Source organism: Aedes aegypti, chromosome 1, assembly GCF_002204515.2.
Source record: "Aedes aegypti strain LVP_AGWG chromosome 1, AaegL5.0 Primary Assembly, whole genome shotgun sequence".
Classification (NCBI taxonomy): Eukaryota; Metazoa; Arthropoda; class Insecta; order Diptera; family Culicidae; genus Aedes; species Aedes aegypti.
Window position 1 is genome coordinate 16,214,910 of NC_035107.1, and position 17,652 is coordinate 16,232,561.

Consider the following 17,652-nt stretch of genomic DNA (forward strand, 5'->3'; position numbering starts at 1 on the left):
TGACCCCCCAAAACCCCCCCCCCTTGGTTGCGCCACTGCACTCTACCGATTCACGTTTGAATTTAATTTGATTTTATTTCAGAAAATATTCCGTGAAATTTACTTTTATCATTTGACAGCAGGGGATTTTTTTTTATTTCCGTACGGGTTTGAGCCGAAAGGTCTCAGATTTTCATGAAACTTTATCCACAGGCAGTGCTCATCAATATATGAATAAAAAAAAATTGAGAAAAATTCAGGGTCGCCTATTTTCCCGGAAAACTCAGTTGGAAAATTTTTGTTTTTCCCCTGACACTACTTACTTTGAAAAATCATAACTCAAGAACGATGCATCGTAGAAACAAAGTTTTTTTATGAAAATGAAAGCGAATTTTCTCAGGAATAAAAAAATATATTAACTGGAAAAAGTTTTCCACAAAATTTTCCACCGTTGAGAAAATTCGTAAAGAAAAGCCGGAAAAACTATGTTCCAATTAGTGGAAAACTTTCAAAGATATATTTTTGATAAGGTAATTTCATAAGCTTCAATCGCTGAAATTTTTGAAATGTACTTTTTTTTCGTTTTTGAGTTATGGCCAATTTTGTGGAAAATGACCATATAAGCCTTTTCTTTGAAAACCCATATTTCAATCGAAGCATCGGAAAAACAAAGATTTTTTATCAAAGCAATTGCAAATTTTCTAAAATATCTGAAAAAAAGATATGGGATTGGTTTTAATGAAGTATAAGTCGAAATGGATGATATTTTTCATGAAAAATTACACCGCTAAGAAAAACTGAAAAAAAAAACTGTTTCTGCCTCAATTTTTCATTACACTGAAAAGGGGTTCTTTCTTTTCTATGGAACAAATAAGATTATTATAATTTTTTTAATTTTATTTATTCAATTATTCAGTATATAACATACATTTTCATCTTAATACTATCTATTTTTTCAACCGAGTAGATTGTCTTTGGTTACTAACACCAGAAGATTTTCGTTTCTTTGTATTATTAAGAATAAAGATGTATTTTCTTGGTTTAGATTGTTCCATAGGAAAGAAAGAATCCCTTTTCAGTGTAATGAAAAATTGAGACAGAAACAATTTTTTTTTCAGTTTTTCTAAGCGGTGTAATTTTTCATGAAAAATATCATCCATTCCGACTTATACTTCATTAAAACCAATCCCATATCTTTTTTTCAGGTGTTTTAGAAAATTTGCAATTGCTTTGATAAAAAATCTTTGTTTTTTCGATGCTTCGATCGAAATATGAGTTGTCAAAGAAAAGGCTTATATGGTCATTTTCCACAAAATTGGCCATAACTTAAAAACGAAAAAAAGTACATATCAAAAATTTCAGCGATTAAAGCTTATGAAATTGCCTTCTCAAAAATATTTTTTTGAAAATTTTCCACGAGCATAGTTTTTCCGGCTTTTCTTTACGAATTTTCTCAACGGTGGAAAATTTTGTGGAAAACTTTTTCCAGTTAATATATTTGTTTTATTCCTGAGACAATTTGCTTTCATTTTCATAAAAAAAAAACTTTGTTTCTACGATGCTTCGTTCTTGAGTTATGATTTTTCAAAGTAAGTAGTGTCAGAGGAAAACAAAAAAATTCCAACTGAGTTCATTCATATATTGATGAGCCCTGCGCGTGGAAAAAGTTTCATAAAAATCTGAGACCCTTCGGCCCACTTTGTACGGAAATAAAAAAAAATTCCCAGGTACTACATGTTCGAAAGGTTTTAGTTTAGTTAGGTTTAGTAAACTTTGTGGATATTGTTTTTGAGTAGATGCTACATGTAGTAAAGTTCAACGCTTTTTATTCATACCGCCCAATACTCACAAATATTTCACAATACATATTCCGGATTGATTAGTTTGTTTGCCAATGATAATGCATCCACCATATAGCGGAATTTGGGGCAAGTGTGCCACCTTAAGCAAATTGTTCTCTTACTTTGCCTAAAGCTTATAAAATCCACCAATTTAGCCTCATGATGTTAGTTTCACATCTTTTCATAACCACTGTGCCATTTAAAAACAAAATAATTTCATTAAATGGGCTTCGTGGCCTTGCGGTTAGCGGCGTCAGTCGTCTAGGCGTATTGTGCCACGGGGTGTGGGTTCGATTCCCGCTCCAGTCGGTGAAAACTTTTCGTCAAACGAAAAATTCATCCCTGGGCTACTGGGTGTTTCGTGTGGTCCGTTGCCTAATGTAAGTGATCGTTCAGTCTGTGCAGCCTATGTGCTGAAGACGGTGTAAATTGTCTTTTTTTTTTCAAAGTATTAGTTTTAGAGCTTCTCAAAAATCATCCAAAATAATCTATTTTTTGACACTATGGGACAAGTGTGCCACCCATATGGGGCAAGACGGCCACCCAATGAACATCGCATGTAATTCTACTTGTAATGAAATTTTCTTTATTTCCTATTAATATTACGTACAAAGCAGACGCTAATGGATAATTAAAAAAAAAATAAGTTTACCGTAATAAGGGGATGCTTTATAACAAGGTTCAAAACATGCGTAACTCCCTATTACTCAATTCGAATAACTAAAATGGTTATTTTTGTCTCCATTCAATGCAATATATGTATTACCTTTATATTACGGCGAATATGTATAATATTAAACTAGATCAGCACTAAATAACGGTAAAATATTAATGTAGATATTAGGGTGCCAATGGAATGTGTGGGAAAAATTTTGCCATCGAATTTCAAAAAATGGTAGTGCTCAAAAGTTTTGTCTCCTCGAAAAAAGTCCCCATGCAAAATTTGAGCTCAATCGGACTTCATTAAGTGGACCCCCAAAGCGGTCAAAGTTTGGGTTTTTTGACCCATAAAAAATCTCCAATTTTTGATTTTTTTTTTTTTGTTTTTGATGCATAAATGCATGAAACGTCGAGATCTGGTGTTATTTGGAAAACAATTTTTTTTTGAAAAAAATCAACCTTTCGGGACTTTTGAGTTGGGGGAGTGAATTGAATTTGAAATGAACGATTTGAATTCAATTGCTGAGAAATTCAAGGTAATAGTATTGAAATATAGGGGGGTCTGTAGCCTTGAGGTTACGCTTTCGCTTCATAAGCGGAAGGTCATGGGTTCGATTCCCAGCCCCTCCACAAAAAAACCCGTCCAGCCACCAGAAGACGCCTCACGGAGGACCGTGCTTTGGGGAGCACATCCATCCTCCGTCAGTATCAGATGGTGACTGAGACAAACTGACCCTCTTCGCAGGCAGCTAGCCTCACTAACAACAGAGCTCTCTCCTACCTGCTCGGTGTGAGAGTAAAAGAGTAGGAGAGAGTGAAATAAGATGTAAATATAGATAAGTTGAAAATAGATCTGTATCGGTAAAGAAGAAGCAACAGATCAACTGATTCCGGCACAGTAGTATTGAAACATATCCTATATCATTGTTGGCCACTGAAAGCATATTATATTTGATATTTCATTAGGGTGGTTCATTTACTTTCCATTAGGGTGGTCCTTTTTGTTAAAAAATAAAAAATAGAATTTTAATTGAATATTGAAGGCAATAGTATTGGAACATCTCTCACATTATCGTAAGCCATTTTCTACATTTAATATGTGGTATTTTATTAGGGTGGTTTACTTATTTTCCATTACGGTGGGCCTTTTTGTCGAAAAATCATAACTTTAATGGGATATTAAAAACAATAGTATTTTATCACCTCTTTCATCATCGCAGGGAATTTCCTTCATTAGATTCGTGATATTTCATTGGGAAGGCTCACTTATATTCCATTACGGTTGTCCTTTAAAAAAAATTGAGAATTTGAATGGAATAGTAAATACAAGAGTAATTAAACATCTCCAATGTCATCGTAGGCCACTGTTAACATATAATAAGTGACATTTCATTGGGGCTATTGTCCTCAGTTTTGCATAAGGGTGATCATTTAATTTGTAAATTTTAAAAAATATATTCTCAACAGATCTAACAAATCAACTTTGTTTGTATAGTTTTGAATCATGATTCTTCATTGGCATGCAACTCTTCGTTAAGATATTTTCATTAAGGTTTTCTTTTGAATAGTTAAAATAAAACGTTCCAATAACAATAATCAGTGAATTCAGTGAAGCACAACTCTAACTGCCATAATCAAAATACAGATAAAAAAGGAATGAAATAATTTTTGACGTATTCAAATTATGACAATAGCTTGATGGGCGACGATGAATGGCAACAAAAGTGTTTAGTTTATATTTTCAAAAGAGATTCTCAGCCTTCTGCTTGCTATAGTACACGCGATTCGGTTGTGACAACGTAGGCAATTCCAGTTTTAACAATCAGTTCTCGTTTATTCTTCAAAGATGTTACAAAGTTCCTTATAGAAATTTTGTCGGAATTTCATATGGATTTTTTCGTTGGAGTTTTCAACGGAATTTTCTTTGGAGTTTCCTTTGGAATTTTAATCGGAATTTCCTTCGAAATCCTTTTAAAATTTTTTATTGGACTTTTCTACGAAATTTCCTTTGAGATTTTCTACGGAATTTTCATCAAAATTGGAAATTTATCCTGAATTAGGTTCAGAATATCCTGTGGAATTTTCTTCGGTATCTTTAGAAGTGCCCTTTTGAATTTTCTGTGGTTTTCTGTGGTTCCTTCGAAATTTCCTATGAAGTGTCCTTCGGAATTTCATTCTGAACTTTTCATAGGAATTTTCTTCGAAATTCACTTCGGAGTTTCTCTTTGAGTTTTGGAAAAATTATTTGGAATTTCTTTCGAAGCATTGGAATTTACTTTGGAATTTCCTTCGAAATTTTCCTTGGAGCTTTCTTCGGAATTTCATTTGGGATTTCTTTTGGACCTTTGAAATTTAGTGCAGAATATTCTTAGAAATTTCCTTTACAATTTTCGTTGAAATTTCTACAGAGTTTTCTTGAGAATTTCCTTACAAATTTGCTTTGGATATTCCATAGAAAATTCCTTAGAAAATTTCTACGAAATTTCCTTTTAACTTCCTTTTTTCATTGCAAGGACTACCGAACTTCATATCGTTCGGAAGACAAAAAGGAGAAAAGTTTCAAACGAAAAAGGACGAAGAGAGAGCGTGCGGGCTCCGAGAGAGAGAGAGCGAGAGCGATAGAAGCTCACCGAGAGAAAAAGTGGGGAATAGAAGAGAAGATAAGGACTTTTGGCGTGGCTTCGAGAATATCCTTTCGTGTCGCGTGTGTGGGAGTGTGAGTGAGCACTCCACGAAGCGTCGGTTGTTGGTGTTCGTGTTCGTGCGTGTGTGTGTGCGTGTTGTTTACCAACGAAGAGAAAAAAAAAACATCAGGTTCAGGTATTTAGTGATAAACGCAAGGTCGCATTTCGGGTAGCAACCTAAGTGATAACATCTGTTTTATCGAGAAGAGTGATTTGTTGCCTAATTTTCGGGGAAATTGCAGTATGGTGAAGAGGATTCAGTGAAGGAAGAATCATTATCCTAGTAACCCACTTAGGAAGAACCTAGCAGTGAAAAGTGAACGGCCTACTGTGTGACCGAATCGCAATTGTGTCAAGTGAAAGTGAAGACGTTTTCTGTAATTTCTCGATTTCTAATCCAAGTAACCCAGTCAGTGCCTTGTAACAAAGGCAGTATTGTACTCGTGAAAAGCTACAAACGAAGCATGCTTTTGAAATGCCAATCATCGCCCTCGCTTAAACGTGTGTCGCAGGCGGGTCAACCCGGTTCGGCAACAGCTGGTAGCTCCGGCAGTGGCAATCAATACGTGTCCGGATTCGGTGCCAGCCGTCAACCAGTGACAGGGTTGGGCAAGGGCAAGGGAAAGGGCGGCAAGAACATACGGAATGCTGGTGGTGTAGGTGGCGCGAGCAACGTTTGTAGTGGTGCCGCCACCCAGAGCGTAGTGAATCCTGGAGCAGCCGCCGGGGTAGCAGGGAAACTATCGACCAGTCCCAGTTCGACCATCACCTCCAAGCTACATCGCAAAGTATTACGGATACCGTCGAAGCGCCTTCCCGGTCGGATCCATTCCGGAAAGCTCGCGTCCGTGGCCAGTAAGCTGACCGCGACCAAGCAGCGCCTCCAACAGCAGCAGCAACTTCAGCAACATTCCCAGTTCCCAGGTCTGCAGCAGCAACAACAACATCCAGCAGCCACCAGCTGTGATAACTCCAACGACTCCGGCCTGGGATTTGACCGGGTCATCGACAGTACCGGCAGTAATCCACAGCTGGGATCCAGTCATCAACATCAGCAACAGTACGCGTCGACAACGACCACGACTACCTCGAGCAGTTCTCTGGGCAGCGGCGCAGGTCGGCCAATCCACCACAGCAGGTTAGTGTTCTTCCATTGCTTTAGTTAGATAGTTATAGGTGAACCCTCTCCCGGGAGCGCGAAAATTTTCCACAAAAAAACATCGACTCTGCTCGATCTGGATGATCTTGAAGATTATAGCAGCACGATCCCAATGTTAATCACAGGGTTAGTAGAGATCTCTTTTTAGAGGCTCTATCACTATTCTAATGCAAGTTTTCTCTACAACTAAACTTAACTCTTAACTAAAATGGTCTTTTCCAAGAAGTTTACTGATAGAAGCAAGCTAGCTGATTAGACGATAGCTGTATTTTAAAAAATATCTGATATATTTCTTCGACATTCCTAGAGTGTGTGATCCTTTGACCGTGACGCTTTCTCCTGCGGGGGCGGGTGAAGCGGTCAGACAGGATAAAACTTGTTACGCGCGCAGTGCAGTGGTGGGGGGAGAAAAGTGGCGTGATCCGCGATCTAATTGAGTAGTGTGTGATCCTTTGACCGTGACGCTTGCTCCTGCGGGAGCGGGTGAAGCGATCATGTTATGCGCGTAGTGCAGTGAAAAAGTGTATAGTATTTTGCGGTGAGCTCGGTGTGGCGACGGAAAAAAACAGCCTTACATCCAGGTAAAATCGTTCTTTATTATTATTTACTTACCAATTACCACTTGCAACTAAATATCCCTGGGCTTGGAATTATATTTTCCAGGGAGCGATGAATTTTGATAATTGATCGCTGTTTTTAGTAGTTTTGATTAGATGTTGGGTGAATTTCAAAGCAATGGCAACCTCTTTATTACAAAATTTAGATTTTATATTCTGACCTAAAGATTCTGATTAAACTACTGTACTATGCAGTTGGGCTGCACTACGCTATCACTCATCAAAATTACTTTCACTTCGGGAAAATATAATTTCAAACTGGCGAGAAGATTACAGACTGAGGGTGAGTTAGGAGCACAATCAGACCCTTGAATGTGCAATGTGGATTACTAAATTGGGAATGCCATTGACGGTTTGTAATCTTCTACGAGGTTTTCGAAAACCAACAGGGCGCGTGCACCGGGTTGCGGATAGGAGCAAAGGGAGATCAATAGCATCTACCTAAAATAATAGAGCAAAAAGCCGTTCCATGATTAGGTAATGTTTAGCGATCTTCTATGGTGTTCTAGTACTATAAAATTCTTCACTCACTGAGAATTCTGGCCTTGATAATATCAATAATGATAAAAGCATAAAATAATACCTAATATTTAATAAGTACAATGTAGCTTCAATGTAGTAATAAATGAAATAAAATCAATTTTCTATACTTGACAAGGTTTTGAAGAGATCTAATGAGTGATAGAACTACCTATTAGAAAAGCCACTTCAGCTAAGGCTATACATATACAAATGTTGGTCATAGGGTCATGGCAAGCATTCGGTATGTATGTCTATGACTGATTCTTATCTAATAGGGGCACTAGAAGACCACGCGGACAATTTCGAAACAAATTATTTGTATACATCGGTCTTACGATCCGAAAGGCTCAGCTATGCTGCAAAGTTTTTGTAAGCTATTCATTACTGCTGTTCAATTGTTTATAATTCTAACAAAACTACATAATTAACTCATTACTAATCACTGTTCCTATATTCTCTTTTTCTCTCCTTCTTATCTGTTGCATGATTATGAGCATCACTAATATAATGCATGAGCATGCACAATAAGAATAATTTCAGGATTGAAAGCAGTACATGGATACCTGGATAGAATAGCTTCGAAAAGAATGCTCAAAATAGAATATTTCTGGTCAGGGAAGTATTATCATCAAGGGTATGTACAATTTTTCCATAATTAACTAATAGATCACACAAACAAATGAACTAATAATATCAAATATTTTTATATGAATCAGCATCGTCAATCAGTGCAAAAACAGATAAGGTTTGTAAAGTTGTCACCATCGATTGAATTGCGCTCTTTATAGTAATGTTCAATCAGTATCAAAATCTCCTAAAGCGTCGCATCGTGCCATCAGCAGCCCTTAGCATCACTCTCATATTGTTATTGTTTTGTTGTTTATAAAATTTCTAGAAAGCAATCAGCATACTCTTTCTTACTTGTACAATGGACGATCTATCTGGAATTTTAATAAGTCAAATCAAACTTCAAAACTCAAATTAAATTGCTATCAGCACATTTACATTTTGCAGTATTAATCGCATTACTGTGTCAAGTCTTCTCCAATTCCCTATACCCTACCCCAACCCTTCTTATCCTTTCCGATGGTGTTCAAGTGGTCCGCATAGACTATTACGGCCATTACCTATCCCTTCCCCCGGCTTTGGACTGACTTGCGCTCTCATTGCCCCACCAAACGCTGCAAAATGAAAATGAAAATGAAAATGAAATTACCACTTGCAACTAAATACGTGCCAGGATCGAAAATTTAATTTTCGATTCGGGAAGTGTAAAAACATTTCATATATCCATTTGATATCTGGGTGTTTTTATGCGGGGCTTACTGTAAATGAAAATGACCTCAGAATGTGTGTGTATTTACTGCCATTCTTGAAATGGGTCGTTGGAATTTCAGTAGAGCTATCACCTTTCATCTCCCGGGCTAAAATTGTCTGCAGATATAAAGATATCGAAGGGTATCAATAAATACATGCATACAATTTTCTTCCATAAAAGCACTGCCGGTCAGTGGGAGGTGGATTGTATACACACACACACACACACACAACTTCCTTTTTTCATTGCAATTTGCTTCGGGATTTGCTTTGGAATTTTCTTTGGAATTTCCTTAGAAATTCCCTTTTGAATATGCTTTGGATATTTTTCAGAATTGTCGTCGGAATGTCCTTTGGAATGTGCTTCAGAATTTCTTTTAGAATTTTATTCAGTTTTTTTTTTTAATTTATTTTTTTTTTTGAATTATAAGGGAATTTTGAAAGTTTCCATCGAAGTTTCCTTTGAAATTTCTTTTGGAGCTGTGATTTTTTCTTCGAAATTTCCTTAGAAATTTCTTTTTGAATTTCATTCGGAATTTGCTTTGAATTTTTTTTATGGAATTTCCTATGGAGTTTTTGGAATTTCCTTTGGATTTTTCCACGGATTTTTCTTCGGAATTTCCTTTGGATTTTTTTCGGAATTTCCTTTGGAATTTTCTACGCAAATTTCGTCAGAATTTCCTCTGAAAACTGCTTCGGAAATTCCGTTGGATTATTTTTTAGTTTCCTTCGGAATTAACTTTGATATCCTTTAAAATTCCTTTGCAGTTTTCTTTGAGGCTACTTATCAAATTTTCTTCAGAATTTCCTTTGGAATTCCTTTATTACTTCCTTCAAAATTCTCTTTGAAATTTCTTTTGGAATTTCGTTTGAAGTTTACTTCCAAATTTGTTATAGTGTTTCCTCGGAATTTCCTTTGGAATAACCTTTGGAATTTCCGACGGAGATTTCGGAATTTTATTTAGAAGTTTTGATTGGAATTTTGTACGGAATTTTCCTTTGGACTGTTTTACGTAATTTTCATCAAAATTTCCGTTGAATTTTCTCGGAATTTACTTTGGAATTTCCTTCGAATTGTTTTTTTGGAATTTTCTTAGGAGTATACTTTAAAATTCCTTTGTATTCTTCGGAACTTCATATCTCATTTACTTCAGAATTTCTTTTGGAATTTCTTCATGAATTTCTTTCAGTAAGTTGCTTCAGGAAGTTATTTTGGATTTCTTTGGAGTTACTTTCGGAATTTCCTTCTTCAGTTCTTCAAAATTTTCTTCGTCGTTTCCTTTGGAATTTCTTTCGGAGTTTCTTCTGGAATTTCCTTCGGAATTTCCTTTGGAATTCGCTTCGGAAGTTCCTTTGAAATTTCTTATGGAATTTCCTTTGCAATTTCTTTTAGAGCTGGCTTCGGAATTTCATTTGGAATTTTCTGCGCAATTTTCATCCGAGTTTTCTTTGGAATTTGCTTCGAAACATCCTTCAAAAATCCATTCGGATTTATTTTTATGGAATTTCTTTTTGAATTTGCTTTGGAATTTCTTTCGGGATTTGCTTTGGAATTTCTTTTGGAGTTACCTTCGGGATTTGATTTGGAATTTTCTACGTTACTTTCGTCAAAATATACTTTGCAATTTGTTTCGGAATTTCTTCTGGAGTTTCCTTCGGAATTCTTTTTGGAGCTTCATGCTAAATTTGATTCGGAATTTCATTTGGAATTTCTTTTGAAGCTTTGAAATTATTTCGGAATTTTCTTCGGATTTACCTCTATAATTTTCGTTTCCTCTGGAATTTCCTTCGGTATTTCCTTCGGTATTTCCTTCGGTATTTCCTTCGGAATTTTCTCTGGAATTTTCTCTGGAATTTTCTCTGGAATTTCCTTCGGTATTTCCTTCAGAATTTACTTTGGAATTTCCTTCGGAATATCTTCTGGAATTTCCTTCGGAATTTCCTCTGAAATGTCCTTCGGAATTTCCTCTGGAATTTCATTCGCAATTTCCTTCCGTATTTCCCCTAGAATTTTCTTCGAAATTATCTCTGGAATTTCCTTTGGAATTTCCTCTGGAATTTCTTTCAAGATTTTCTCTGGAATTTCGTTCCGAATTTTCTCTGGAATTTCTTTCAGAATTTTCTCTAGAATATCCTTCGGAATTACCTCTGGAATTTCCTCTAGAATTTCCTGCGAAATTTCCTCTGGAATTTCCTGATAAATTTCGTCTGGAATTTCCTTCGGAATTTTCTCTGAAATTTCCTTCGGTATTTCCTTCAGAATTTTCTCTGAATTTCCTTCGGAATTTCCTTCAGAATTTCCTCTGGAATGTCCTTCGGAATTTCCTCTGGAATTTCTTTTGGAATATCCTTCCGTATTTCCCCTAGAATTTTCTTCGAAATTATCTCTGGAATTTCCTCTGGAATTTCTTTCGGGATTTTCTCTGGAATTTCCTTCCGAATTTTCTCTGGAATTTCCTTCAGAATTTTCTCTAGAATTTCCTTCGGAATTATCTCTGGAATTTCCTTCGGAATTTCCTCTAGAATTTCCTGCGAAATTTCCTCTGGAATTTCCTGATAAATTTCGTCTGGAATTTCCTTCGGAATTTTCTCTGGAATTTCTTTCGGAATTTCCACTGGAATTTCCTTCAAAAATTCCACTGGAATTTCCTTCGTAATTCCCTCTGGAATTTCCTTTGGAATTTCCTTCGGTATTTTCTTCAGAAGTTTCTCTGGAATTTCCTTCGGAATTTGCAAAACTAAATTGGAAAGATCACTGAGGCTCAATGCTTGATCTCTGAGATGAGTGCATCTGAAATCACGAAGTAGCAAGCGGATTTTGTATGAGACGAGGACTCCGAACTGGTTCAGCTTAGTGAAGTGTTGCATTCCGACTGAAAATCACGCAAAAGTTATCAAAAGGACCTTTCTAACAATGAGAGGCTTTCTAGAAAACTCTTGTGTTGTTAAATAAGTTACCTCTACATTTTTCGTCGAACATACGCAAAAATTATGTAGTAGTCCACACCATAATCTTTCGGTCTGCAGATTTTAAGGTTGACATTTATACAATGACACCATAATTAAGGAAAGTGGACGAGACTTTTTTGAGATATCATGGTTTCAAACTGTACGAAAAATGATGCACCCTAATGGAAAATGAGAGAAACTCCCTAATGAAATATGTTAACAGTGTCCTACGATGATGTCGCATATCAAATGGAACTAGAGGCGCATGAATTCAGAGGAATTTAAAGCCTCTCTAAACAAAAATGAAGACAATGGCCTACGATTATAAAAGAGGTGTTAAAATACTAAAAGGATCAAATTCAAAATTTCTTGATTTTTTTTTTTAATTTTCGCAAACACCAATGGAAAATAAGTGAGCCACCCTGATAAAATATCACGAATCTAATGAAGGAAATGCCCTAAGATGATGAAAGAGGTTATAAAATACTATTGTTTTTAATATCCCATTCAAATTATGATTTTTCGACAGAAAGGCCCACCCTAATGGAAAATAAGTGAACCACCCTAATAAAATACCACATATTAAATGTAGAAAATGGCTTACGATAATGTGAGAGATGTTCCAATACTATTGTCTTCAATATTCAATTAAAATTCTATTTTTTATATTTTTTTTATTTTTTAACAAAAAGGACCACCCTAATGGAAAGTAAATGAACCACCCTAATGAAATATCACATAATATGCTTTCAGTGGCCAACAATGATATAGGATATGTTTCAATACTATTGCCTTGAATTTCTCAGCAATTGAATTCAAACCGTTCATTTCAAATTCAATTCACTCCCCCAACTCAAAAATTTACTAAGTCCCAAAAGGTTGATTTTTTCAAAAAAAAATTTTTTCCAAATAACACCAGATCTCGACGTTTCATGCATTTCTAAGACATCTGGCATCAAAAAAAAATCAATTTCGGAAATTTCATTTGGAGATTTTTCATGGGTCAAAAAAGCCAAACTTTGACCGCTTTGGGGTCCACTTTTTTCGTTCAAATGCCACAATAACTTACACATTTGAATAGTTTCACAATGTACAGTACCGTCGTTGGGGGTGACAATTGGTTAAAAAGGGATGTGTACTATTTATTTATTGAATAACTATCGCAATTTAACTCCAATAAACTTCAAATTTGGTGTGCATGTACTTTGATGGTGCATTAACAACTGTTCAAAACATTGAAGAAAAATATGTATTTACAGCGGCACCACAAGTGAGTGAAAAATGACCCAATCTCACCCCATAGAGGGGGTGACATTGGGTCACTGTAATTGAAATAACTTGTTTTTGATAATATGGTTGCAAAACCATTCATAGCTGAAGAATATTGATGAATTACGATGCAAACAAGATGAGAAGATATCTCAGATGTTTCACAAGTATGATAAACCCACTTAAAAGAACAATTATACCAAAAAATTGAAGAGCTATGTTGGCGAAACCACTGGGCTGTTTCCTAACCCGTTGAAGTGAGTTCCTGAGTACGCCACTCGCTTTAATTGTCCGTCATGCGTTGACAGCTTTGGGGAAACGTCATTGGGAAGATATGTTCATGATCATTCAAAAGCAAATATTTCGAACAATAGAAAGTGAAGATAGAAGGTCGATTTATTGAAGCTAAAGTTAATCCTAAAGTAAAATTCATTGAATTCGTATTATAATTGAATTTATGTAGAATTTGTGCAATAGCCAGGTAGATATATATCCTAAATTATAAATGCATTACTCTAAACCTATAAACTACTATCACAGATTGAATTTAGTACGGAGAAAACAGTGAGGACAACCTAAAATTAGTAAAGAACACCAAATGTAAGTAAACCTTATAAAACTATGAATTTGTCTAAAACTAACATGCAAAATAAAATTCTAGCTTGAAGCTGTTTCTAACGGACTCGCTATCAGGATTGTTCATTCCCGTCCGAACTGAAAGTTCTCCCCAACAAAATCTTCAAGATTTGTGATTGATTCGATGTCCACGTGGTAGTCATCCGGCATAGGAATGGATCCTTCGGAGAGCCACTGTATGTTGTGCAATCGACCAAACAACGTCGACAACCTGGTGCAGTGTGACCGTTGTGATGGATACGTGCATTACTCGTGTGCAGAGGTGGGAGATTCGATTGCCGACCCTGATCGGAGTTTCACCTGTAAGAGGTGCGTCGAAAACGATGATATCGTCACTGTTTCCTCACATCGCACGAGCCATGTAAGCTCCTTAAGAACCTCTCGTAGTAGTAACTCAGCACGGATAGCATTACGACTGCAACAGCTAGAGAAGGAGAAGGAAAACCGCCTCCGAGAACTCGAAGACGCAGAGAAGTTCCAGAGGTTGCGACGTCAGGTCGAGGTGGAATTTGAGCAGCAACAATTTGCCATTCTAGATGCACAGCTACAAGAGGAAGATGAACATCGCAGCTTTAGAAGTAGAGTGAGTTCTAAGCAGATCCGAGATAGTACCAGGGAGTGGGTCGGTGCGTCGAAACCGACTGATGTAGTGAATGCCCAGATAGCTACGACGTCGACTCACTTATGTTCCTCTCAGTTGGGTGGAACCCAGCAGAACGCTGATGTCGCATCCATAGATCAGATCGCATCAACAGCAACTAATACCGAGCAAGCAAAAGAGGTAATCCGAACACCGCCGACAGGGGCACAGCAAGGAAGGGCGCCTATAACGTCGACGAGCGCAATCGGTGCATTTAGCGAGCAACAAACCACTCAAATCATCGAACACCAGGGAGAGGCATCGCCAGCTATCATCGGGCCAAGGGCAGACATGCCAGTCGAAACCGTTCCATCATCCCATAGGCATACTGGGGTGCCGAAGACAAATGCGTTTGTACAGCAAAAAACAGCAGAATCTCTGATGAGGGCCAACTTGGAGACGCTATCTCTCGCGGATGGAGCACGTATTGAGAACCCTATCACTGCAGGTTTGTCTACGGAGAGTCAGGTGAGAACTAGTGTCAGTACGTTGCACGTAAGGTTACAGCCTATAGCTGAGGTAACTAGTACACCTTTAATACCATCAATAAAACGAAGCGTAGATAGTCAGTCAGGGTATAAGGCACACCACAAAATTATTGCCCAGCCAAGCAATCAGTTAGGAGTAGTTCAGGGCCAACTAACACGAAATCCTAACACGGTTCCTGGGGCAGAATCGGGTGAACCTCCTCCGGGGTTGAACGTAACAGGGCAAATACCGCTGTCAAAATTCGCGCAGTTAGGCAAATCGAAAAAGGCTGTGCTCCAACCGCCATTGGAGCGAAAGCGTTTAAACGATCCGAATCCGTCCGCTATTATACCCGGTCAGTGTAATGAGTCAACCCTGTTATCTTTGCCACCAACGGGTTACCAGCACTTTAGTGCGTCAAATCGCCAAGAATTACCACCAACATCGGGCCATGAGCAGTATACAGTGACAAGTGCTAAACATCAATCAGTGATTCAACCACCTCCTGGATACGAAAATTTCGTGAGGAAACCGACTGCAGCATCTGGGATTCAGCCGTGGTCATCAGTCCCTCAGCCTGGAACAAGCAATCTCCAGCCATCATTGCCACATCAACCAGGATACGGCTATCCGGGGTATAAGCTGAATTCGACTGAGTACATGCCGTCAACAAGTCATCCCAGGCTGGAGAATCAACCTGAACAACAGATGTACTCGGAACCACTGTCGCAGTTTAGTCATCAGTTCGTGCCCGATCAGCCGAATCAATCGCGTCGAACAGGGCCCACAGCAGAGCAAATGGCTGCTCGGCAAGTCATCCCAAAGGAATTGCCTGTATTTTCCGGAGATCCTCAGGATTGGCCTCTGTTCCTGAGTTCCTTCAATAACTCGACGGAAGCATGCGGGTACAACGATGCCGAAAATTTGGCAAGGCTCCAACGCTGTTTACGTGGACATGCGCTGGAGAGCGTGAGAAGTCGATTGCTGATTCCGGAGTCAGTGCCGTACGTACTTGCGACGCTGGAGCGTTTATACGGCAGACCGGAAGTGATTATCAATGCACTTCTAAAACGAATGCGGGAAATTCCTTCGCCTCGTGGCGATGATCTGAAAACGCTTATCAAATTTGGAATGGGTGTGGAGAACTTGGTGGAGCACATGATTCTTGCCCAACAATTCCAGCACATCAGCAACCCAATGTTGCTCCAAGAGATGGTAGATAGGCTTCCGCCTAACCTGAAGCTACAGTGGGCGGCCTACAAGCGCAACTACAATCCAGTGAATATGGCAACGTTCAACGGTTTCATGAAGGATCTAGTGACGATGGCCAGCGACGTCACTCTACTGACCAGTGTAGGGCAGCTGCCAGCAGAAAAATACGACAGGGGAAGACGCGAAAAAGCCTCTAAGGAAAAGATTTTTGTCCATCAACAATCCCCCGCTTCAACGGACATGTCTGGGGCCGAATCAAGCGGTTCCATTCCTAAACCCTGCGTCAACTGCTCCAAAACAGATCATCGTATTGCCGAGTGTCCAGTATTCAAACGACTGACTGTGGATGAAAGATGGAAGGTTTTGCGGCAGAAAGGGCTCTGTCGAATATGCTTAGTTCCACATCGATCATGGCCTTGCCGGTCAAAACAAGAATGCGGAGTTGAAGATTGTCGCATGCGCCATCATGCTCTACTGCACTTAAGAAAAGCGGCATCTGGAGTACCCTCATCGACAACAGCAGCGGAAAGGAACGTCGTCCACCAGAATCACCATTCAGTTACTTCTTGTGCTCTGCTGCGCTATTTGCCTGTGACATTGCACTTCAATGGAAAGAGTGTGGAAATATTCGCGTTCTTAGATGATGGATCTTCGTCAACAATGATGGATGCGGAGGTAGCGGAACAGCTAGGTGTAGTAGGACTTGCTGAACCGTTGTATTTAGGCTGGACAGGCGATATATCGAGAACGGAAAAAGACTCCCAGCATATAAGAGTCGCGATATCCGGATTCAACAAGGCCAAGGAGTTTCCACTGAAAGCCAGGACTGTAGGACAATTAAAACTCCCGAGCCAAACAGTGAACTACGAGGAACTTTGTTTGGATCATCCATACCTTAGAAAGCTACCTCTGTCCAGCTACACCAATGCCGCACCTCGACTTATTATTGGCGTAGACAACGCTAAGCTAATCAGTGCTCTTAAAAGCCGTGAAAGCAGAACTGGACAACTAGTTGCAGTTAGAACTCGACTAGGATGGTGCCTCTATGGACGACATGCCACCACTGACAGCAGCCTTGTAGACTACGTGAACACGCATATGGAGTTGCACGAAGCAGACACAGATTTGCACAATCTGTTCAGGCAATTTATGGCGGTCGATGAAGCAACCGTCAAACGGAGTCCACTTTCAAACGAGGATAAGAGAGCTTTGGATATTCTACAGAAAACAACCAGAAGAGTAGACGGAAGACTGGAAACTGGACTGTTGTGGCGGAGCGATGAGCCTTCTCTTCCAGATAGCTACGATATGGCTATCCGTAGAATGGAAGCCCTTGAGCGTAAATTGTCGAAGGATGACCAACTGCGGGAAAAAGTCAGAGGGTTGATTGAGGAGTACCTTGCGAGCGGATATGCTCATCGGATTACAACGGCAGAGCTGGATACTACGGAACCAGGACGTGTGTGGTACTTGCCCCTGGGGGTAGTGAGGAATCCACGCAAACCAGAAAAGGTCCGTCTGATTTGGGATGCTGCAGCCCGAGCCAAAGGAATTTCGTTCAACGATATGGTGTTGAAAGGACCGGATCTGTTGACTGCTCTTCCAGTTGTTCTATTACGCTTCCGTCAGAAAAGCGTGGCATTCAGTGGAGACATTAAAGAAATGTTTCATCAGTTTCGGATTCGGAAGGAGGACAGAC

The 17,652-nt window shown here is 38.8% G+C and overlaps 1 protein-coding gene across 5 annotated transcripts in view; it reads left to right on the top strand.

Moving 5' to 3' along the window:
* Nucleotides 1-17,652, top strand: part of LOC5574714 (nuclear factor of activated T-cells 5) — a 429,601-nt gene that overhangs the window by 200,526 nt on the left and 211,423 nt on the right. The window contains exon 2 of one of the 5 annotated variants that reach the window (XM_021839022.1): nt 4,994-6,302. The exons of the other annotated variants lie outside the window; for them this stretch is intronic. Within the exon in view, the coding sequence (XP_021694714.1) occupies nt 5,629-6,302 (674 nt within the window). The 5' untranslated portion in view covers nt 4,994-5,628. The remainder of the gene's footprint in view (nt 1-4,993; nt 6,303-17,652) is intronic. 5 annotated transcript variants of the gene reach the window in all.